At 37.6% G+C, this 24,602-nt stretch overlaps 2 protein-coding genes and 1 long non-coding RNA gene across 4 annotated transcripts; 2 read left to right on the top strand and 1 right to left on the bottom strand.

Annotated features, from left to right (window-relative positions):
* Positions 1 to 8,291: 8,291 nt before the first annotated feature.
* On the top strand, positions 8,292 to 9,329 carry Y20F4.8 (DUF5641 domain-containing protein; the record flags this gene model as incomplete). Its single annotated transcript, NM_001026565.3, has 1 exon — positions 8,292 to 9,329. The coding sequence occupies one exon, from the start codon at positions 8,292 to 8,294 to the stop codon at positions 9,327 to 9,329; it is 1,038 nt and encodes a 345-aa protein (NP_001021736.1).
* A 226-nt stretch (positions 9,330 to 9,555) lies between these two features.
* linc-30 lies at positions 9,556 to 11,930 on the bottom strand. Its single transcript, NR_101527.1, has one exon. It is a non-coding gene; the product is annotated as a long non-coding RNA linc-30 (long non-coding RNA).
* Positions 11,931 to 14,663: 2,733 nt separating this feature from the next.
* Y20F4.4 (C2H2-type domain-containing protein) lies at positions 14,664 to 24,144 on the top strand (the record flags this gene model as incomplete). 2 transcript variants are annotated; one of them, NM_058517.9, is made up of 6 exons in its annotated part: positions 14,664 to 14,714; positions 14,768 to 14,890; positions 15,731 to 17,104; positions 17,809 to 17,930; positions 22,460 to 22,785; positions 23,759 to 24,144. In NM_058517.9, the coding sequence occupies 6 exons, from the start codon at positions 14,689 to 14,691 to the stop codon at positions 23,936 to 23,938; spliced, it is 2,151 nt and encodes a 716-aa protein (NP_490918.3). The 2 variants fall into 2 exon arrangements, with proteins under 2 accessions (NP_490918.3, NP_001293338.1); NM_001306409.3 differs by lacking the exons at positions 14,664 to 14,714; positions 14,768 to 14,890; positions 15,731 to 17,104; positions 17,809 to 17,930 and having other exon boundaries at positions 22,603 to 22,785; positions 23,759 to 23,938.
* Positions 24,145 to 24,602: the final 458 nt, after the last annotated feature.

Below are 24,602 nucleotides of genomic sequence, written 5' to 3'. Positions count from 1 at the left end.
TGGAGCAGCAGTTATTTCAGTGCTAGGGGGTTGAGACCCTCGAGCACTGAAAGAAACGATCACGAGCCGGAGAAGAACGGGGACAGTGAGGCGGAGGAGTGGCTGCAAGACGAGTTGAGATTGGAAGCCGCGACGGAAATTATGCTACTCGCTGAAAAGGAAAATGATAAGATAGCTCAACTTCCATTTGCTCATTTGAGGACGGAGAGTGGAGCTAGAATTATCGCATTGGTGGATAGTGGTGCTCAGACTTCAATAATTTCCGAAAAAGCAGCGCTCCAAAATAATTTCAAGGTGGTTGGTACAAGAAGAATCGGATTTTCGGGAGTCGTGGCGGATGCAGCAGTCGAATCCTACAAAATATATAAATTAAAAATCGTTGGAGATGATGGAAAAATATGGACGATGGCAGCTCCAGGTTTCAGACGAATGGCGACGAAATTCCGAGCACCCGAATTCTGTGACGAGGATCTGGAAGTTCTGCAGCAGAATGGCGTGGAATTTGATGAGATAAGAATGGCCTATTATCGAGATGGAACACCGGTGGATTTGATTTTGGGAAATGATGTAATCAATAAAATTACACGCCTGAGAACACGAATACATATCGAATTGCCAAGCAAAAGATCGGTGGAAAAGACGGTCATCGGGAATTTCTACCATCCTCCGTGGCTCGAAGATGCGATAGTGTTGGAGGAGGAATCAGCTGGAAAACAAATTTCGACACAAGTGCTACATATGCAGATTTTCGCGATGGAAATTGAAGAAGAATCAAGAAAAGAGAAACAACAATCCCAGCAGAAGCTCGCAAAATTAGTTGAGAAGTCAATGGATCTCGAGACAATCGGAATCGAAAAGCCGAGTGCTCTGAAATCGAAAGAAGCAATAAACGAAGAACTAATTGAGCAATTCAAAAGGTCGGCTTCCAGAGATGAGACAGGACGAATCCAAGTCATGTTACCTTTCAATGGAAGAGAGAATGAGCTGAAGGACAATAGAAATTTGGCTCACAAAAAACTGATCTCCTTGTTCAATACGAAAATGCGAGATAAATCGACGAGAGCAGCGGCAGATAGAGCGATAAGAGAGCAACTAGAAGCTGGAATTACGGAAATTGTGAAGCCGGAGATGGATGGCGACGGTCCGATTTTCTACAATCCATTGGGAATAGTGATTAAAGAAGAATCTCAAACAACGAAGACAAGGATGGTTACGGACGCTTCTTCTCATGCAAAAGGCGAATTGTCGCTTAATAATGTGCTTCACGCGGGTCCTCCACTGATGAACAAAATTCAAGGGATCCTAATGAGATGTCGAAATAGATCGTTTCTAGTCGTATCGGATCTGGAAAAAGCGTTCCATAAAGTTGGATTAGCAAGGAGTTGCAGAAATTTGACTAGATTTCTATGGTTCAAAGATGTCGAAAAAGGTCCGATACCAGGAAATTTTATCGAGCTTCGTTCAACGAGGATTACGTTCGGATGTGTATGTTCACCTTTCCTACTCGCGGGGACAATTCTTTTGTACCTGGATATTTTTCCACATGAAATCAATAATCAGATAAAAACCAATCTGTACGTCGATAATGTGGCGATGTTAGCAGAATCGGAAAAGGAGATCCTTCAGCTGTACGAGGATCAAAAAGAAGTTTTTACGAGAATGCACATGAAAATCAGGGAATTTGTCACAAATGCAGGAGAAGCAACGGAAAAAATGGAGCCGGAAGATAGAGCAAAAGGAGCACACTGTAAGCTACTCGGACATGTTTGGAACTCGTTGTTGGACACGTTGGAGATCAAAATTGCGACGCCACCAGAAGGAATTCCGACGAAGAGGCAAATAGTGGCTTTTAATGCCTCGAATTACGATCCGTGTGGATTGATGACACCGATTACGGTAAAATTGCGACAGCTGATTCAACAACTCTGGAATTTCAAATTGGAGTGGAAGGACAAAATTCCAGAAGAACTGATAAATACCTGGGAAGAAGTGAAGAGCCAGTTCACAGAAAAGGTATACGTCATTCCGAGGAAATTGTCAAGAATTATGGATTTCGAAGAAGTAGAGCTCATTGCATTTTCCGACGCTTCAAAATGGACATATGCAGCAGCGATTTATTTGAGATTCACTTATCCGGATGGTGCAGTGGAGACGTCGTTGGTGATGTCAAAAGCAAGGATGAAGCCGGCGAATGGAGGAACTGAATTTACAATTCCAAAAATGGAGTTAATTTCATTGGAGTTGGCTTCGAACGCGGCGGTCTACACGTTAAAAGAAATTCAAATTCCGATTAAAAGAGTGACGTTTTTCTCAGATTCCACGTGCACAATATATTGGACTACGAGCAAAACCAGATCAATGTCAGATAGCAGGTGGATAGAGAACAGGGTGAAAGCTGTAAAAGGAAATATGAATACGATTCGAGAGGAGTTTGGAGCATCTTCAACAGTACGATACGTCGAGAGTGAGCAGAATCCAGCAGATTTAGCGACACGCGGATGTTCGATAGAAGAGCTAAAAAATCACAAATTATGGAAATGTGGTCCAGAATTCCTCGAGAAAGACGAAGATGGGTGGCCAAAGAAGTTGAATGGAACTCCAGCAGATCCTTACGAATTCCGGAGACAAGCAGTTGAAGCGGAAATTATAAAGGAAACAGAGGCGGACGTCATCAAAACAGAAATAAAATCGATGGAAATATTCAAAAAAGCCACAATTGTACCTTTCGAATCTGCGAAATGTATGAGAAGACTGACGATTACTGTGAAAAAAGTATTTCAATTTATCAATAATTGTTGGAAAAAAATGATGAAAAGAAGGGAATTGGAGAAGAGAAGAGAAGCGGAATCTACAGTAATCCGAGAGTTCAATAAAGCCGATTTCGAGGGAGATGAAGTTGAAAAAAGGAGAATTGCAAGAAGGTTCATAATGCAGCAACACTACGAAGATGCAAAAGTGAGATTCGGATGGAAAGCAGGCGGTGTGAAGAAAAAGAAATTGGGAAAAGACGGAATTTGGAGGATCATGACAAGGCTCAACAGAACCGAGAATCCGAGAATTGCCGAAGAAATGAGAAATCCGATAGTATTTGCACATACTCATCCGTTGGCACGGCTCATATTCATGGAAATCCACGAAAAATTGAAACATCAGGGAATACAGGATATGATCAGCGAATTCCAGACAAAATATTGGATGGAAAAGATGGTTCAGACGGCCAAGAAATTGAGGAACGATTGTGTAATATGCAGAAAACAACATGCGAGAAGCTTCAATTATCCTGGGACGACGGAGATACCACCTGAAAGAACGGATTTCGCGGGTCCTTTTAAGCATATTGGAGTCGACTACATCGGTCCGATCGCATATAAAATCGGTGAAGAACGTGAAAAAAGTTGGATTATGTTGGCAACTTGCGTCGTAACAAGAGCAGTACATCTGGAGCTGGTTACTGACAATACAAGCTTTGGATTCATTAATGCTCTGAAAAGGATGATTTCGAGACGTGGGATACCTGAAACAATTTTATCAGACAATGCCCCATCGTTTAAATTAGGATTTTCTATTATTAATCAGGATTTGGCGACGGCAGTAGATGGTTGTGAATTGATGACGTCATATTTGGCAAGCAATCAAATTAAGATTAAACATATTGTACCAGGAGCGCCGTGGCAAGGAGGAGTTTATGAACACGGTGGTTCAATCTCTAGATGGAGGCAAACACGCTCTATTGCGAACAATTGTTTAAATTTCAAGCCTTTCACTCGGCATCGATTCTCTCCGTTTTTTGCCGATTTTAACCGTTTTTCCGTATCTTTTTTGTTATTTTTTTTTGTAAAATCGAAAAAGTGTGTCTTGTTTCAGGTAGTAAGCGAAAAAATTCGAGGAAAACAAAGGAGCGTCGGCGTGGGCAGAAAGGAAAACGAATTAAGTGAGTTTTTTGACGAGTTCTCTTAAAAAATCACAAAATATTTTATTTTTTTGATTGAAAAAGAGAGAGCTAAAAATTCTGAACAAGATACGGGCCGAATTTTTTAGAAATCGTACCTTCTTCATTAATTTTTTTTTCGAAACTAAAATTTTGCACTGAAAATGGAGGAAAAATGATTTTTTTCGAAAAAAATCACAAAATGTTATATTTTTATTGCCGAATTAGAATCAGCTAAAAAATCTCTACAAGATAAAGGCAAACATATACACGAATCGTACATTTTTCACTTAAAATTTTCCAAAAGTAAATTTTTTTCACTGAAAATAGTTTTTAAAAACGTTCCCTTTTTCAAGAAAATCAAAAACTCTTTACGATTTATAGTTGTTTTATGATCAAAATTTAATTGTGTATAAGATGGAACTCAATTCATAGAGAAATCTTAATTTTTCATTAAAATTTTTTCGAAAAAATTTTTTTTTGTAATAAGAATTTATAAAATAATTTTTTTTGCCAAAAAAATCACAAAATGTGTTAGTTTTTTGCTTCAAAGAGAAAGAACTGTTAATTTTAAGCAAGATACAGAGAGAATTTTTTAGAAATCGTACATTCTTCAAGAAAATTTTTTCGAAACTAAAATTTTGCACTGAAAATGGAGGAAAAATGATTTTTTTCGAAAAAAATCACAAAATGTTTTATTTTTATTGCCGAATTAGAATCAGCTAAAAATTCTCTACAAGATAAAGGCAAACATATACACAAATCGTACATTTTTCACTTAAAATTTTCCAAAAGTAAATTTTTTTCACTGAAAATTGAGTAAAAAATTTTTTTTTCAGATGCCTCCTCCATCAAATCAATCAGCATGGTCTTCAAATCTTCTAAATGCTCGGAAACGACGATGGAAAAAAGATGAAGAAGACGAAAATTCAAATACTGAAAGAAATGCTTCCCTGGACCTAAACCTGTCGAATGTAGAATTGACAGAAGCTCTTGACAGAAACGGAGATGCGCAGATCACTCCTGAGAGAAGACGAGTGTCTCCATTTGTGGATTTTGATGATAATCTGGATGTGGAGTCGAAACGCAATATCGATTTGAATCTGACAATAACACCTGAAACTGATATTGTAAGTGAATTAATCCATGCTACAACTCGGATCCTAAGACGATTATAATATTTTAAAAATAATTTTTCCAGCCGTTCGACACACAACCATCAACTTCTTCTATTGCGGAATCTTCTTCATCACCTCCAAGAACACCACACTCTTTTGAAAGATCGTCAAGTCCACTCTATTCATCGAGTGACAGCGTCGGCGTGTTTTCGAATGAGACACCATATGTGAAGGGAATTAGAGAAGACTTGAGTAGAGAACGAATGAGATTTCTAGAAGTTGATTCCATTTTGGATAGCATATCAGAGGTAGATTTATTTCTTTGTTGTTGATTGTTTATTCAATTTTCCATTTCAGAACCGCCATCCTGTCCAGCTCAAACCATTCGGTCCAGCTCAATCCAAGAACAGACATTGACGAAGAGACACTTCTAAATCGGTTGATGGAGAGAGACGACGAGTTTGCCGTTTTTTCTGATGAATTTTTCATGCAAAGGAAAGAGATAATTTCAATAAGAAAAACATCAAAACGGAAAACCAACGAAAATCTGATATTAAGAAAACAAATCGCTCAAATTACGTCAAGGGCGAAAAAGTACAGAATAATATGGATATCAGAGTTGCGAAGAAGGAATCGTTCTCTGGAAAATCTAGGATAGATTTGGCACTGGATTTGCTTCAACGAATCAGTCGAGAAGAGGATATTCGTAATTTCATGATTGATTTCCAGAAATATCTCCAACAAAATGATTCGCAGTCCTTCCAAGTCCAATTGACGCATTGGCAAACGATTATTTTTCAAGAAAAATGTAGATTCTCTAACAATCAATTGCGGCGGGTGAAGCAAAACTATAAGATGTTCACCGATCTTGAAATCATGCCAACTATTAATTTGACGATGCAACGGAAAACGAGAATGTCAACTATCGACAATTATAAGGCCACAACATATATATCAAAAGGAGAAAAGGTGACCGTTGTCAAAATTATCGATGTCGAGAAAAGTGTCATTCCGAAGCTGGAGCGTTTGTCTGTATCAAAACAATTACGCCATGATTCCTATACCGATGGCAAAATTGTTATCGGAATTGGTGGAGATTCGGGAGGAGGAACGACGAAACTTTGTCTTCTGATCGGAAATTGTGATCATGCGAACTCGCCGCACCGAATCGTCCTTCTCGCTGTTTTTGATGACTCTGATTCGCGGGAACTTATCATGGCCTACCTGTCTGATCTTATCGTGAAGATCAACAACTTCACCAGCATCACCTATATGGAAGATGGAAGGGTGGTGACACGTGGCGTTGTCCAAAAAGTAGTCGGTGATTTTAAGTTTACATGTGATTTACTGTCACATAAAAAACAATGTGCCACCTATTTTTGCCCGTTTTGTTTCGAAACCAATCCAAGAGGAGGACTGATGCAAAAGCTTAAAGATCTGAACTTGCAAAAGATATATTTCTTGAAAACAATGAATTCTTACAAGCTCAATTCTAAATACGGTAGCTTTGGCGTCAGATGCGGAAGTGGACCAATTCTTCAAAATGTCAAGTTGGAACACTACTTGCCTGCAATGCTACACTTGATTGTCGGACTGTTCACGAAATACATCTTTGAGCCGATTTGGATGGCCGTTGTGAGTTTAGACAATAAAACATCATTTGAAATTCGAAGAAATAAAGAAGAGACAAAAAGAGTTGCCGATTTGAAGATTCAAGACGCGAACAAAAAATTCGAAGCTTCACCACTTAAGAGAAAAAGAGAGATGAAAGCACAGTTTACTGCTCTGAAAGAAGAAAAAGTGTTATTGGACGAGACGCTGGATGGACTTGCTGGTGGATATCTTAAACAATTTGAGAATGATCTGGAAGAAGTTGGTGCAACACGCCGAGCGTGGTTTCAAATGTACACTGGAAATCACACGAAGCTGATTTTGTCTGAGAAAGGTGTCACAGCTGCATTCAAAAATCTGAAAAACCACATGACTCCGATGCTTCTGAATGTCAAGAACGCGATGAGCAGGCTGTCCAAAATCATGTCATTGTCGGCCAATCGATTGCTCTCTGACGATGACATCAGCGAATTGGATGAGTCGATGAAGGAATTCGTTGAATTCCTACAAGCTGCCCACCCAGAAGAATCAATCACTCAAAAATTGCATGTCCTGGTTGCTCACGTAGTAGAAGTCGCAAAAACGGAAAGGAATTTGGGAAGGCTTTCGGAGCAAGGAATCGAATCGCTTCATGCCGTTTTCAATCGCCTCGAAAGACGCTTCCACTCGGTTAGAAACACAGGGAAAAGATACCTGTACATTGCTAAGGAGCTGTCATGTAGCAATCTAATTTCTGATATGGAGGAAGTAAGTGGAACCTTTCAAAAAAACAAATCGTAACATTTTCTTTGCAGGACGCCTCGTCTTCCCAATAAACCACCCAGCGCTCTCCCTCACACAATTCTGAACCTTTTCGCAATTAAAATTTCGGGATTTCCTCAATATCATAAAATTCGGGATTTTCTATGGTTAGTTGTGCTTAAAATTATTAAAAAATTATTAATTTCATTAAATTTCAGGTAAAAACATTGACAAGCAGATACTCGGTGCAAATTTGATGGATTTCTCATCAATATTTTGTCGAGGATATTATAAGCGGAGATGCTCCACATGGTTTCTTTCAACTTGGAAAATTGTCGATGTGACACCTTAGGATTCTATCGAAAAGCTAAAATTCAGGATTTCCTTCGGTTTGTTGGGATTAAAATTATTCGAAAATAATTGATTTTATGAAATTTCAGATTGAAACCTTGTCAATGAGCTACTCAGCAAAATTTCGATGGATTTATCTCAAAAAGTTCACCAGGAGTCGAGGCAATTAAGAAATTTCACCGGGTTTCCTTATTTTCGAAAGTTTTACCAAGAAAAATTTCAACTTGCATCCGTAAAGCGAAGAAGGAGGCTGATTCCACATATTAAATTCGTTTTTTGAATCGATTTGTATGTATTTTTCAATTTTCAATCTTCCGTTTCGATTATTTCTTTGTTTTACTGTTCAAAATTAATTTTTCTGTGTTTCAATAATTCAATTCTCAATTGTTAGCTACTAAATTGAATAATAAAATCTATTTTTTATTTTTTTTTTCACCTTGAAACTATTAATTCTGCCTTTTTTCTGCTAAAATTTGCTTCAAAAATCTATTTGCCGCTGCAATGTTTTGCGGACTACGGTACGCAAGTACGCAAACACCGCGATGACACATTGCGGACCATTTCACTGCGTACCTGCGAGATCTTTCTCAAATTTTACGAGAGATCTAGTTTTTGTGATACCGTGTGAAAGATTAGTTGCGCTAATCAAAAATGTCCTGTACAAAGTCCTTGGGAAACAAGTTGTTACGATTTTGGAGCTGGAAACGCTGGTAATTGAAACAGAAGGAATAATTAATTCAAGGCCAATAACACCAAACAAGAAAGATCCGGACGATGCTCCAGCGATTCGACCAGCAGATTTCATATCGTATAATGCTCAACTGACACGGCCAGAACATCACAAATCGATATTCGAAGCGATACAAGGTGGAGAAAGTGGAAAGTTGACGAGACAGTTGATGGAGAAACTCAGAATTATCAAGGAACAGCTATGGAAGGAGTTCAGCAAGTCATATATAGCAGCATTGAGAGATGTGGAGCATCATAAGAAGGCGACGTCGAGGCTGAAACCTGAAATTGGTCAAGTGGTTTTGGTATTCCAGAAATTGCTACCGCGTTATGCATGGCCAATGGCGAGGATCGTGGAGCTGAACAGGAAAAATCCAGATGGAGAGGTGCAATCTGTGATGGTAAAAATGGGAAAGAGAATTGTCGAGAAACCAGTGAATCTGCTGATTCCACTGGAGAATACGGGAATTCGAATTCAAGTTGCTCAGGAAGAGGAAGGGCCAGACGATGACGTGGCAGTCGAGGACGTGGATGCGGCCGATGAGCAGGAAGCGGGAACGGCTAAAAATCCAGAAGAAGATATTCCGAAGGAAGGCGCAGTGACCGAAGAACAGGATGTGAATGTTGACAAGGATCCAGAAGAGGAGCGAGAAGATGGACGTGCACACCTGAAAAGAGCTGCAAAAACAAGACCTCTCAGAATTCCAGCCAAATTCAGAGAGTTTTCTTTCCCTGGAGTGTCGCGCAGAACAGCTCTACGCGAAGGAAAGAAGGAAGAAATCGATAATCGAGTGCGGCGGAGCGCATTTGCATCGACAGAAATGCGGCAAAACGTTAGGTTTAAATATTAAATTTTGACCTGCCAGTAATTCCCTTTTGTGTACAATTTGTTCCTTTACCCGCCAAAAATTTATTGTTAATTTGCTCTCTTCTTGTTTTATCATCCTTCAATTTCTCAAACTATTCATTCCTCCCGCAGAACCCACCTAGGGGTATGTAGGGAGTTTTACTCCGGTCTCTCTATTTCCTCATCAACATCACTTCACTAATATGTTCACCTGGATTGCTATCATGCTCATCAATTTGCACTTTATTGTATCTCAACACTTTATTGTATCAAACCAAATAGTAATTCAATAAATGAAAATGCGGAAGGCTAAATCGTTCTGAAGTTATTGATTTCACTGGGGATCCCGCTTCTGGAGTTGGATCCAAGTCGAGGAGCTGTAAGATTCGTCGTCTCATTATGGCGAACGACAGTAAATATTGCTTTCAACCTGATTTTTTGTAAGTAATGTAATGTTGAAGCATTATTCTTCATAGTTCAGCACTTTGTATGGCTTATTTGAGCCCAAGGCAAATACTCCCAATAGTACGTTCTCTAACTCTTACCACTCTAACTCTTACGCGTGCTCTAATGCTTACGTGATCTTATGCTTACAAAATATTGCTCGCATGCTTACGTGTCTCTTATACTGACAAAGTGCTCATTGTCCGTATAAGAGAATTCGCAGTACTTCAAAAGCTCCCACTCATACAATTTTCTAAATTTTCTCTTATACTGACAAAATTCTCATTGTCCGTATAAGAGAATGCTCCCACTCATACAATTTTCTAAATTTTCTTTTTTTGTAAAAAAAAAATGTTTCACAGACATTTTCTAATAATTCAACTTGGATAAGTATTCAAACCTGTTGTCTGATTAAAAAATGTTTCATTATTTTCTTCTGAAAGATTATATTCCGAAAGAGGAAGAATTTTTGTATCATAACCAGCAATAAATTATGTGCTCGGTTATCTGTCGTTCACGAGAAGAACGAATCTAAAACGGAGTTTTTACGTATTTTCTCAAAAATTTACGAAATCCGCGCAAATTTTTCGATTGTTCGATTTTTTAAAAATCGAAAAACGAAAAATTTTCGATTTTTTGAAAACCGAAAAATCGAAAAATTTTCGTTTTTCGATGTTTAAAAATTTTTTAAGAATTTTTAGAAGAGATTTCTATATGTTTTTTGCGAAGAGAACTTTAAATACCTAGTTGGGGGAAAAAAGTAGAAGTGGGACCAACTAGGAGAAATCTTGAAGAGATCGGAGAATTGGGGGGAAAAACTAGAGGGGGACCAACTTTGGAGATCGGAGAATTATAGAGATCGGGATATTAGAGATCGGGGATGATAGAGATGGGGGTGGAGAGCTAGATTTAGAACCGGGAAGAGGAGATAAAGAAAAAACAACGTGATATGGGTGGGTTTGAAAGGAGGTAACAATCATATTAATTAATTAGGAAAAAATTTAAAAAAAAGGCGTATTTCGTCATAGTGTAAGACTGGGGCAAGGCGGAGAGGTCGGCGGTGGGTGGTCCTGAAATAAAACATTTAGCTGAAAAATTATCGGAATAACAACTTACAGTCAGTGGCTTAGGCAATTGCCTTACTTTCTCCAATTGAACACGATGAAACCGCGCTGAAAATATATTAATTATTAAAATTATTCGATAAAAAAGCTCGAAAAACAAAAATAAAACTGTATCTGATAATGGATGATTAGGTACAGTAGAGCAACGAACGCTCTATCCGCGGAAAAAGGTGATTTTGGAAGAAGTTAGTGAATTGTAACCAACATATTTGATTTTAGAAAAATTCGGAGAACATTTTAAGCAAAAAAATATCGAAAATCGAGGGGAAACTGAAGAAAATCGAATCGAAAAACGGAAAAAAAACACACACAGTTGAAACGAGTGTGACCGTACCTCGCTCTCTTCTCTCTCTTCTCTTTTCGTGTGCCCATTTTTCTTTTTTCGATTCGATTTTCTTCAGTTTCCCATCGATTTTCGATATTTTTTTGCTTAAAATATTCTCCGAATTTTTCTAAAATCAAATATGTTGGTTACAATTCACTAACTTCTTCCAAAATCACCTTTTTCCGCGGATAGAGCGTTCGTTGCTCTACTGTACCTAATCATCCATTATCAGATACAGTTTTATTTTTGTTTTTCGAGCTTTTTTATCGAATAATTTTAATAATTAATATATTTTCAGCGCGGTTTCATCGTGTTCAATTGGAGAAAGTAAGGCAATTGCCTAAGCCACTGACTGTAAGTTGTTATTCCGATAATTTTTCAGCTAAATGTTTTATTTCAGGACCACCCACCGCCGACCTCTCCGCCTTGCCCCAGTCTTACACTATGACGAAATACGCCTTTTTTTTAAATTTTTTCCTAATTAATTAATATGATTGTTACCTCCTTTCAAACCCACCCATATCACGTTGTTTTTTCTTTATCTCCTCTTCCCGGTTCTAAATCTAGCTCTCCACCCCCATCTCTATCATCCCCGATCTCTAATATCCCGATCTCTATAATTCTCCGATCTCCAAAGTTGGTCCCCCTCTAGTTTTTCCCCCCAATTCTCCGATCTCTTCAAGATTTCTCCTAGTTGGCCCCACCTCTACTTTTTTCCCCCATTTCTTATTGTAAGGGGTTTTTGTAGGGGAATAAACTAGGTATTTAAAGTTCGCTTCGCAAAAAACATATAGAAATCTCTTCTAAAAATTCTTAAAAATTTTTAAAAATCGAGAAACGAAAATTTTTCGATTTTTCGGTTTTCAAAAAATCGAAAATTTTTCGTTTTTCGATTTCTCGGTTATCAAAAAATCGAAAATTTTTTGTTTTTCGATTTAAAAAAAATCGAACAATCGAAAAATTTGCGCGGATTTCGTAAATTTTTGAGAAAATACGTAAAAACTGCGTTTTAGATTCGTTCTTCTCGTGAACGACAGATAACCGAGCACATAATTTATTGCTGGTTATGATACAAAAATTCTTCCTCTTTCGGAATATAATCTTTCAGAAGAAAATAATGAAACATTTTTTAATCAGACAACAGGTTTGAATACTTATCCAAGTTGATTTATTAGAAAATGTCTGTGAAAAATTTTTTTTTTACAAAAAAAGAAAATTTAGAAAATTGTATTAGTGGGAGTATTCTCTTATACGGACAATGAGAATTTTGTCAGTATAAGAGAAAAAGTGTATGCATCAGAGAATACGGTTTGTCAGTATAAGAGACACGTAAGCATGCGAGCAATATTTTGTAAGCATAAGATCACGTAAAAACAAACCCAAACGTACAGTATGTGGCAAGAAATAAAATATTGTGCCAACAAAATTGGAGCCGAAAAGCCCATAATAAAATGTTTTATACGTGTATTGCTCTAATAAAATACCAAATATTAATTAGATTCACTGTCTCGACTCTTTTTAATTCAGATTAATAACTTTTAGCTCCTCTTTTTAACGAAAAATTATAACTGAATTTCACAAAAAGAGTTCGATCTGAGTTCTTTCAACAGGTACATAGACGAATTATATCTTAAAATGACGACAAAAGTTTGCTCTATAAACGTTATCATTGCAGGTTATGAGAAAAACTTAAATAAAAATTTAATTTTAAAAAATCAGAAAATTCAGTTGTTATTTTCAAACAGTTCGTTATGCATTTCCACCGAACGGTTTCCGATAATTTTTGTTTCTCCACTTTCGGTTCAGTCTACTTTATAATTGTTATCATTTTTGAAATAGAAAAATCGACGAAAAACTAATAAAAATCGAGGGAAATCACTCTTCAACGGTGAAATCTCGGTGGACGCAATGAAGCTGCAGCAAGCGCACCCTATCGCAATTTCCACCCGAGGAGACCGTGTAGCTTTTCGTTGAGTTTTTCACGATTTTCAATGATTTTTAGTCGGAAAATTCCAGTTTCGCTTCATTCAAATGCATATAATTAAATTTCTGCCATTTTTCTTTATTCATTGCAGCTGTCATTATGTAGGCCACGTGTTACTGCGCAAAGTCATGTGGCGAAACGCCCATCTGCCCCGTGAAAGAACGAGTATAAAAGATGAGAGAAAGAGAGAAAGAAAGCTCAGTTTTGTTCAGGAGAACGAAATTTCTTCCGCTCATGCCTCGTATCTATTCGTTTTTGCTTCCCCTTTTTGCCACGATTTATTGGCAAAGCGGACGACTTTTCTCGCATATTTTTTTTCGTGAATATTCATAAAAAGGGTGCTGTAACACTTTCGAATTTCTTTGCAAATGCCAAGGCAGCACTAATTGTTTTGAGTGTATTCTTACAATATTGTACACACAATGGGAATATTTTACACAAAACACGGGCGCAACGATTGAACATTTTGTAATCTAATCTCAAATTTTTAGTTTTTAAACTTAAAGGTGGACTACGCTCAGTGGGGAAATAGCTTTAAAACACGCCTATGGTACCACAATGACCAAATATCATGATAAAAAAATTCAAAAAAGTTTTCTAAATTTTATATGATTTTTTGAAAATTGGAAAAATCTCAGTTTTTGCCTAATTCCTATTTTAATTACCGCCAATTGGATTTGTTCGATGGAGCGCGCTTGCACGTTTTTAAATTTATTTAGTTTATTTTTTTGTTATTTCCCACGATTTTTAATGTTTTCGGTCTATTTTTGCTTGAATTTTAGAGAAAAAGTCAAATTGATTGCAAATTTTCGATTAAAAAGCAAGCTTACAGGCGTAAAAATGAAAAAGTAACGTTTTTAAACGATTTCAAACCTGAATTAATTTATTTCACTGATTTACGCCTGTAAGCGTGGTTTTTAATCGAACATTTGCAATTATTTTCACTTTTTCTCTAAAATTCAAGCAAAAATACACCGAAAACATTAAAAAACTGTGGAAAATAACAAAAAATAAACTAAATAAATTTAAAAACGTGCAAGCGCGCTCCATCGAACAAATCCAATTGGCGGTAATTAAAATAGGAATTAGGCAAAAACTGAGATTTTTCCAATTTTCAAAAAATCATATAAAATTTAGAAAATTTTTGAATTTTTTTTATCATGATATTCGGTTATTGTGACCTCATAGTCGTGTTTTATAGCAATTTTCCCACAGGGTGTAGTCCACCTTTAACCTCGCTCCCAAGCTCTTCTTCTTCCAAACCAGGGGTGGGCGGCTAACCGTTTTTTTTGGCTAACGGCTAATTCGGCTAAAGCCGATTTTCAAAATTTTCGGCTAACGGCTAATTCGGCTATTAGCCGCCCACCCCTTTTCCAAACCATCTTTTTGAGTTTACACTATTCCTTGCCTTAATTTTCTACCCTTTTCCCTCAATTCTCTCAACACAATTCTAATTTTCAGCACAATAGAGCACAACCAGCGACATATGGAAGATTATATTAAGACACTAATGTGAGTAATACTAATATTTCAACAAGAAAAACAGGTTTTTTTTGTTGTTGCAGTTCCCATGGTTATGAGCAGAATAAGAACTTCTTCAAATGTCGATTCATAAAAAATCGGAGGGGCGATGAGTGCGACTTTGTCGGCACACTTTCCGACACTCACATCCATTTTTCGACACACACGTAAGTTTTGGCGCCGGATTTTGATTTTCGAAGGTTTTTTTCATCATTGAAATCAAAAAAAGTTTATTTTAAGCTTAAAGGTGGAGTAGCACCAGTGGGGAAAATGCTTTACAACATGTCTATGGTACCACAATGACCAAATATCATGATTAAAAAATTCAAAAAAAATTTATAAATTTTATATGATTTTTTGAAAATTGGAAAAATCACAGTTTTTGCCTAATTCCTATTTAAACTTCCGCCAATTGGATTTGTTCGATGGAGCGCGCTTGCACGTTTTTAAATTTATTTATATTATTTTTTGTTATTTTCCACCGATTTTTAATGTTTTCGGTGTATTTTTGCTTGAAATTGAGAGAAAAAGTCAAACTAAATGCAAATTTTCGATTAAAAAGCACGCTGACAGGCGTAATTCAGTGAAATTAATTAATTCATGTTCGAAATAGTTTAAAAGCGTTACTTTTTTTATTTTTACGCCTGTAAGCATGCTTTTTAATCAAAAATTTGCATTTATCTTGGCTTTTTCTCTCAATTTCAAGCAAAAATACACCGAAAACATTAAAAATCGGTGAAAAATAACAACAAAAAAATATATAAATAATTTTAAAAACGCGCAAGCGCGCTCCATCGAGCAAATCCAATTGGCGGATGTTCAAATAGGAATTAGGCAAAAACTGAGATTTTTTCAATTTTCAAAAAATCATATAAAATTTTTTTGAATTTTTTTATCATGATATTCGGTCATTGTGGTACCATAGGCGTGTTTTAAAGCAATTTCCCCACTGAGCGTAGTCCACCTTTAAGCTTAAAATTCAGTCATCATATCAGTATTTATTTCAGGAAAGTGTACTTGTTCGAATGTGAAGGATGCACAAAGCGAGTGGTCGACTTCATGGAACTAGTAGAGCACAGAGCTCCATCCACTGGCATAGTATGTCGAGGAACTGTGGAGAATATGCGACAACTCCGACAAGATCGTATGAAGACGATAGAAGCCCACCGCTGCCGAAACATTTTCATTGTAGGCGCGACGCGAGACGAGTTTGACGAGTATCTGAAATATAAGAAAGCTAACGAAAAGCATCAGTCGTACGGAACACCATTATACGGTGAAGAGGAGCAGCAAACTCGACATCAGCCGCAACATCGGAGAGCTTCAACACCGCTTGTACGGACAACTCCGACTCCACCATCAACACTAGCTCCTAGAGATCTCCGGGCACTGCCGTTGGACTTTCCGATTCCAGCCAATTTCAGTCAGCCACCACCAGTTATTCCGCCTGGATACTTTTTTAATGCTCCGACTGGATCACAAGAACATCATCAGCATTATGCTCCACAACCACAGGAAAATGCACGCCCCATCACTCCTCACGGCTACCCGATGCCACAGAACCACCATCAAAATGGAGGAGGATGGAATCCTTGTGCGAATCCACCATCAGCAAGGAATGCACCCGCTACTGTGAAAGATAATAGATCTTCGTCGAGACCTCGCAGAGATCGCTCCCAGCCCAGAAGCTATCAACCACCAGTGGATCCAGTTCAAGATCGTTCAAGAAATGGCCGAGCAACACCAATGGGAACTCGTGGTGCTCCATCGCCAGCTTCAAGTCAAAACGGAAATCTATTCCGCAATGGCACCGGATCCCAGCACAGAGGTTCTCCAACTGATTTCAAGTCAAAAGCTCCAGCAAAACCTCCAGCTCAAAATGGAAACGCATCCCACAACGAGCATCGCTCCCGGTCCAGAAGTCGTGCAACTGTGCCAAGGAGTGCACAATACCGTTCAGAACATCAAACAGAGCACGCTCGAACAGGATCTTCATCCCATCACGAGTCTCGGTCCAGAGCTGCAGCAGCGGCGCCAGTCGGTGCTAGCTCTCAATCAAAGCCTCCTGCCCCGTCTCCAACCTCCAGAGAAACTGATTCTATCCCGGAAGCTCCAGCTGAGCCAATTCGCAACATATCGCCACCACAGCCTAGATGGACTCGCTCGCAATCCAGAGGTCGTTCGGAAGCGACGCGTCGTTCTCCGCCAAAGGGTCCAAGCGCACCACCGGCCTACACTCTTCCATTCGGTGGTTCAACTCCCAATCACGAGCCGATGGATTTGGAAGATCCAGTTCCACCACCACGTCCAGATCGTCCTCGTGCATCAACACCGCTGAATACGCCGGTCTCTCAAATTACACGCGATGAAGTAGCCACGGGGTAGGTGCTAGGCCTTCCACGAAGCCGAGGCGTGAATAGTGTACACCACGCCCTACTACCGCACACTCCGCACGCCCGCCCTATCACACTGCTGTGCATTTTGGCGTCATATAACATGTTTGCGTACTTGGCATTTTACTTCACGTCAATGAAACTAGCACTACTTCCGCCGCGGCCGACACTTCACGGCTTCTGCGTCACGCTATAGTTTGTGTGTGTAGTGGGCGGAGCGATGGTGTATTTTATTTGCAAAACAAAATTTTAGTAGGGCGATGGTGTGAGGGCGGCGGGAGTGTGGGGCGGGCGGGCGAGAGTGGCGCCTTCGTGGAAGGCCTACTAGGTGGTGGTTTTCGTGTCGGGATCAAGGGTGTCATTTTTCGATATTTTTGGTGAAAATCGAAAAATTGAGAAACGAAAATTTTCGATTTTTCGATTCTCTGGAAAATCGAAAAATCGAAAAAATTGTTTAAAAAATTAACCATAAAATTTGATTTTTTTTAATCTAATTTTGTTTATATTGATAAGAAAAAACATCAAAATTTCCTCTAAAAAGAAGAATAACGGCGAAAATATTAAGCTAATTTTTTCGAAAAATCGAGAAATTGGAAAATCGAAAAAAAAACACGAAATTTTTCGATTTTCTAAAAAAAATCGAAAAATCGACACCCTTGGTCGGGATCCAAAAAACCCTTCATTTTTTTCAGAGTCTTTCATATTCGTCCACAACCCGTCCAGGATGCAGTCCGAATGGCCCGAACTACTATTGGCTATGCCGGCACTCGGAATAGGAGTCCTCTGCGAGAAGCCGATGCAGAACAGATTGCACGTAAGATTTTATAAAGAGAACATCGAAATATGCTGAATTTTTCTTATTTATCAATTTTTTTCTTTTGCAACATTTCATCTTTAAAGGTACACCCTGTGGGGAAATTGCTTTAAAACGCGCCTATGGGGTCACAATGACCGAATATCATGATAAAAAAATTCAAAAAAATTTTCTAGATTTTATATGATTTTTTGAAAATTTAAAAAAATCTCAGTTTTCCCCTAATTCCTATTTGAATTTCCGCCAATTGAACTCGTTCGTTGGAGCGCGCTTGCATTATTTTCGTTAATTTTATTTATTTGTTTTCATTATTTCACTGATTTTCTTCAATTTTTGGGGTTTTTAATCGGAAAATGAAAGAAATAAGCAAGATAAATGCAGAATGTTTGTTAAAAAGTCGTTGAAAGTGCGCAAAGCATTGAAATTATGCGATCCGACGACGACAAGCCTGAAATTAGTATTATTCAGAGTTTTAGGCATTTTCAGTTACTTTTTAATGAACATTTTGCATTTTCTTGATTATTTCTTTCATTTTCCGATAAAAAACCCCAAAAAATGAAGAAAATCAGTGAAATAATGAAAATAAATAAATAAAATTAGAGGGGGTACGTTTTCGTAAGGGGATTTTTTCGTAAGGAACGCTTTCAGTAGGGCAATGTGCGGCGCGCCTTTTCGCAAGCCCGCCGCACAGTCCTTCGCAATGCGCCGCACGGCTTCTTTGCGCACGCTTCTTCGTATTTATTTATTTATTTTTCCAACAGGAAATTTCGAACGGAATTCAATTAAAAACGGATTTTTAATGGAAATTAATTAGTTTTATTCGAGCTAAATACGGATATTTTCAGAATTTTCGATGACAAAAACGGGTTTCAATCGATTTCGAATCGATCAAAATTAATATTAATCGAAAATGAGCGTTTCCTTCCCGGAAAAAGAAGAACTTGATGCTGAGAGTGATCCAAGCGGAGCCAAACGCCTTTTTAGAGGCAAGTATTGATGTCTAAAGATTAATTGAAGAGTGAAAAGTATTTTTCAGCGTTCGACAGGGATCTAAAGAAGAAAAGAAATCCGAAAGCGTCTACTACAAATGTATGTGAATCGACTCCTGCAACAATCGATCTGGTTACTCCACCTGCATCACCACGTCGGTCTGATTTGTATATGCAGTTTCCTTCAAATTCTCGAGAGCTCGATGAGCCGAGATCCACTGACGATATCCCGGAATGCGATTCAATAGCCAATTCTACTCAGGAAACAAGCTTGGATACAACAGATTCCATGGCAAATACTGAAAGATTTTTTGATTTTGATCCAGCTGTATTTCCCGAAGAAATGGATCACGATCTACAGGAAACCAGTGAATTCAATCTTCTGTGTAGGTCTTAACTAATAATTAAATAGAAATAACAGACGTTGTATTTTTAGGTCACAATTCATATCAATCTCCGTTTGAAGACGAAGAGACTCCATACCATCCGGATTGGTTTTTGACAAATAGGTTGTTATTAATCAATAACTCTATCAAAATATAAAATTCCAGCAAGTCACACGTGTTACGTTCTCTGATGCACTATAGACCGATTGCCAATAGCCCAAGAGGGGTGCTTGAAATGGCACCGGAATATATCAGCGAGAATAGTTCAGATTTTTGGTATGCCTTCTAACTTCTAAAACAATTAAACATAGAAACTATGCAATTTCAGTATTTCGACGAAACGAGGAGCTCCATTGGTCATTTTCAACAATCAAAGCTATCGTCCGAGAGAAACACTGAAAAATGGGGACATTGTGGCTAGGTGAATTATCGCTAGGAAAAAATTGTCACACATTTCATTAATTTATTTCAGATGTAACGTTACACTGAAAAACTCGAGAAAGTGCCCCGGATCCGTGCGTATCAAGACTGAGACAGGCCATGTGAAAGTCAGTCGTGATTGTGATCACGAATCGAGGAGAAGCGAAATTGCAGTATACTGAAATTTACGTTTTTCAAAACTAAATTTATATTTTAGGTGCAATTAATTATGAGAAAAATCGCAGTTTCATCAATGTCTTCTTCACCATCAAAAGAACGCCTTTATGAGCTTGCTGTTACACTTTCAAAAAGATATGAAGTTGTTGAACTTCTCAAGAGCAACGTAAATAATAAATCGTGGAATCAATAAAACATATACTTTTTCCAGAAAGAAATCAGTCGCATACTGGACGGTATGCTGAGTAGGAAATCGACGAATAGTTTTCCACCAGCCCTCGATTCTGCCTATTTTAAAGGAGGAAAATGTTGTTTAGACAGTTCTGGAACGTTTGAGTCTAATAAGGATTTGCTAGTTGTGTGGCAAGCAGAGGAAGCTGAATCTTTGTATGGTGCACACAGCTTGCATTTGGATGGGAAATTCTCAGAAATTCCGAAAAATTATCGACAGCTTTACATCGCAACAGTCACGGTGCGTATTAATTGAAAGGTATTTTGATGTCAACCAATGACATTGCAGGATCTCGATACGAACGTGGCAGTTCCATTGGTTTTTGCTTTGTGTGGCTCTGCCAAAGAAGATTTGTACAGACGTTTGTTCCTATCTTTCCTACGTAGTGGAATCCAACCAAAATACGTATTTTCAGGTAAACGTTGGTTATATTTATTAAATTTATCAACCTATCCAGACTTTGAAGTGGCCAGTGTTAATGCGAGCAGAGCTGTGTGGCCGAATGCGGACATTTTCGGATGTTGGCGTCACTTCAAAGTGAATCTTTTTAAAAATCTGCGAAAAGGTAAACCTAAATATTTAATGCTGCTAACCTAATTCAAAATTTCAGCTGTTGGAGACGATATCAATAAGCCGGAATTCGTGAATCTTTTAAAATCGATTTATACTCTCAGTTTTGCTCCACACGACAAAGTACTTCTTTGGCTCCGTCTTCTGAAATGTCGAACAGTTAATATTCATCCAGCATTGAAAGGTTTGAAAAATCTTGTCATGAAATCAATTATTCTCGTTTTTCAGATTTCTTCAGCTACCTCGAAAAATTCTATTTTGGAGAAGATGCTCGATATCCCGTTGATTTTTGGAACTGTAGAGAGAGGGTTCGAAACGGATTAGAGTTCACAAACAACCCGAGTGAGCAGCAATTTTCCAAGCTGAAGGCAAGTTTCTTTTTGTAGTTTTTTAAGTTCTCAAATAGGTATATAATATCGATTTGTTTTGTTTTCCAGAGAATGTATCATCACAACGACTATCAAAACCTGCGAGGAGTGATTCAAAAGACCATTCAACTATCAAAATCATTGATCCTAGACTTGAAGAGACGATCCGGAAATCGAACAACCGCTGTGCCATTATACAAAAACCCCGATTTCTGTACTTCAGTGTTTTTGAATTATACCGGTTTCAGTGCTTTTAATGAGAAACTTTTCCCTTTTATGGAAATTCCGAAATGCTATCACTGATCTCTTTGTTTACCTCTGTGCCATTAGATTATAGAAACAATTTTCCATACTCAGGTTATCCAAATTTCGCCATGATTTTTCTTACTTAATTTAATCGAATTAACTTTTGTTTGCAGTTTTATTTTCCATTTCGACTGAATAAAAAATCACTTCTATCATTTTAATCGTTTGGCTCCGCCTGGATCACTCTCAGCATCAAGTTCTTCTTTTTCCGGGAAGGAAACGCTCATTTTCGATTAATATTAATTTTGATCGATTCGAAATCGATTGAAACCCGTTTTTGTCATCGAAAATTCTGAAAATATCCGTATTTAGCTCGAATAAAACTAATTAATTTCCATTAAAAATCCGTTTTTAATTGAATTCCGTTCGAAATTTCCTGTTGGAAAAATAAATAAATAAATACGAAGAAGCGTGCGCAAAGAAGCCGTGCGGCGCATTGCGAAGGACTGTGCGGCGGGCTTGCGAAAAGGCGCGCCGCACATTGCCCTACTGAAAGCGTTCCTTACGAAAAAATCCCCTTACGAAAACGTACCCCCTCTAATTTTATTTATTTATTTTCATTATTTCACTGATTTTCTTCATTTTTTGGGGTTTTTTATCGGAAAATGAAAGAAATAATCAAGAAAATGCAAAATGTTCATTAAAAAGTAACTGAAAATGCCTAAAACTCTGAATAATACTAATTTCAGGCTTGTCGTCGTCGGATCGCATAATTTCAATGCTTTGCGCACTTTCAACGACTTTTTAACAAACATTCTGCATTTATCTTGCTTATTTCTTTCATTTTCCGATTAAAAACCCCAAAAATTGAAGAAAATCAGTGAAATAATGAAAACAAATAAATAAAATTAACGAAAATAATGCAAGCGCGCTCCAACGAACGAGTTCAATTGGCGGAAATTCAAATAGGAATTAGGGGAAAACTGAGATTTTTTTAAATTTTCAAAAAATCATATAAAATCTAGAAAATTTTTAAAAAATTTTTTTATCATGATATTCGGTCATTGTGGCCCCATAGGCATGTTTTAAAGCAATTTCCCCACTGAGCGCAGTCCATCTTTAATAAATCGATATTTTTCAGAGGTGGAAGCCATAAAAAACCGATTCGCAGTGCAAAGCAGAGGAACCGCAAAAGCGAGATCAAATTCCAACCGCGGTGCTGCACTTCTAATCGAAACGCCGGAGGAGAGACAAAAGAAGAAGGACGATGCGTCGTTGGAAATAATGAGGAAAATTAAAGAAAAGGGACGACGCCTGGAACAAGAGAAGATGGGCGATTCAATTGCTCCGAATGCTGCTGGAACTCCACCACCAACACCACCGTCGGTTGCCGCCATGCTGGAACCGAAGGAAGAGCTTGATGAAGACGAACCGTCGACCTCCACAAATGTTCCTGTTCTCAGAAGGGTACGGGTCGTTTTTATAGTTTTGTAAAGTTACGATTTTGGCAAGGGAGCAAAAATTGTAGATTTTGTGAAAAAAGTAGTATTTGATATAGATCAATCTGCTCAAAGCATTTTTTGAGCCTTAAAGGTGGAGTGCGCCCAGTGGGGAAATTGCTTTAAAACATGCCTATGAGGTCATAATGACCGAATATCATGATAAAAAAATTCAAAAAATTTTTTTCCTGATTTTATATGATTTTTTTCAAATTGCAAAAATCTCAGTTTTCCCCTAATTCCTATTTGAATTACCGCCAATTGGATTTGTTCGATGGGGCGCGCTTGCACGTTTTTAAATTTATTTATTTTATATTTTGTTATTTTCCACCGATTTTTAATGTTTTCGGTGTATTTTTGCTTGAATTTTAGAGAAAAAGTAAAAATAAATGCAAGCTTTCGATTAAAAAGCATGCTTACAGGCGTAAAAATGAAAAAGTAACGCTTTTAAACGATTTCAAACTTGAATTAATCAATTTCACTGATTTAGTAAGCGTGCTTTTTAATCGAAAATTTGCATTTAGTTTGACTTTTTCTCTCAATTTCAAGCAAAAATACACCGAAAACATTAAAAATCGGTGGAAAATAACCGAAAATAAAATAAATAAATTTAAAAACGTGCAAGCTCGCTCCATCGAACAAATCCAATTGGCGGAAGTTTAAATAGGAATTAGGAAAAAACTGGGATTTTTTCAATTTTCAAAAAATCAAATAAAATTTAGAAAATTTTTTTGAATTTTTTTATCATGATATTCGGTCATTGTCGTACCATAGGCGTGTTTTAAAGCAATTTCCCCACTAGTGCTACTCCACCTTCAAAGATGAAATGTTGCAAAAGAAAAAAAATAAATAAATAAGAAAAATTCAGCATATTTCGAGATTCTCTGTTCTACTACACCTTTAACTATCTGAAGTCCTCAAGAAACAATTATATTTTCCAGGTGAACTCTCCTCCAGCTCAATCGACAAGCTACGCGAGACGCAATGATGGAAAGCGTCACCCATCAAAATCGCGAAGCTCCAGAGACGACCGAGACCATAGACGTGACCGGGACTATGACAGACGCCGTGGAGATGACCGCCGACGGGATAACCACAGCCACCCGTATAGGAGACATTAATCGAGAATGACTCGATTTTTTAAAAGAAGGGAACAAAATTTTTGGTTTTTCCTTCAAACTATTTATGTATATAATAATATAATTTTCCCCCACAATGCGATTTTTAATTTTTATGACGGATCTCTCTTTATGTTCACATTCATTTTTTTGTGCCTTTTTCTTGTCTTCCACTGTTCTTTTTGTTTTTATAAAAGAGATTACCTGTTTAACAAGCTTTTTGCTCTAATGCCTTCAGATTGGCGCCACCTACAACATGGCCGAAAAAAAATTTGTGGCCGAGTTTTTTGTGTTTCTCTTCCACGTGTGACCAAAAAAAATCGATAATTCTTTTGCTATATTATTTCAGGAATAGAACAATTTGAAATTATAATTTCTTACAGAAAAAAAAAGAAAAAGTAACGTGAGCGATTGGTATTAAGTGAACAAAAAATTCTGAGAATGCGTATTGCACACCATATTTGACGCGCAAAATATCTCGTAGCGAAAACTACAGTAATTCTTTGAATGACTACTGTAGCGCTGATTTTTGAAATAAATTTAAATATTTCCTTTTTTTTTTTTTTTAAATCGATTATTAAATCATTCCCGTAAATCGACACAAGCGGCTACTGTAGTAATTTCAAGGATTACTGTTGTTTTCGCTACGAGATATTTGCGCGTCAAA

Source organism: Caenorhabditis elegans, chromosome I, assembly GCF_000002985.6.
Source record: "Caenorhabditis elegans chromosome I".
NCBI classification, from domain to species: Eukaryota; Metazoa; Nematoda; class Chromadorea; order Rhabditida; family Rhabditidae; genus Caenorhabditis; species Caenorhabditis elegans.
The sequence above is the reverse complement of the archived record's forward strand: the minus strand, read 5'-3'. Positions and strand labels throughout refer to the sequence as shown.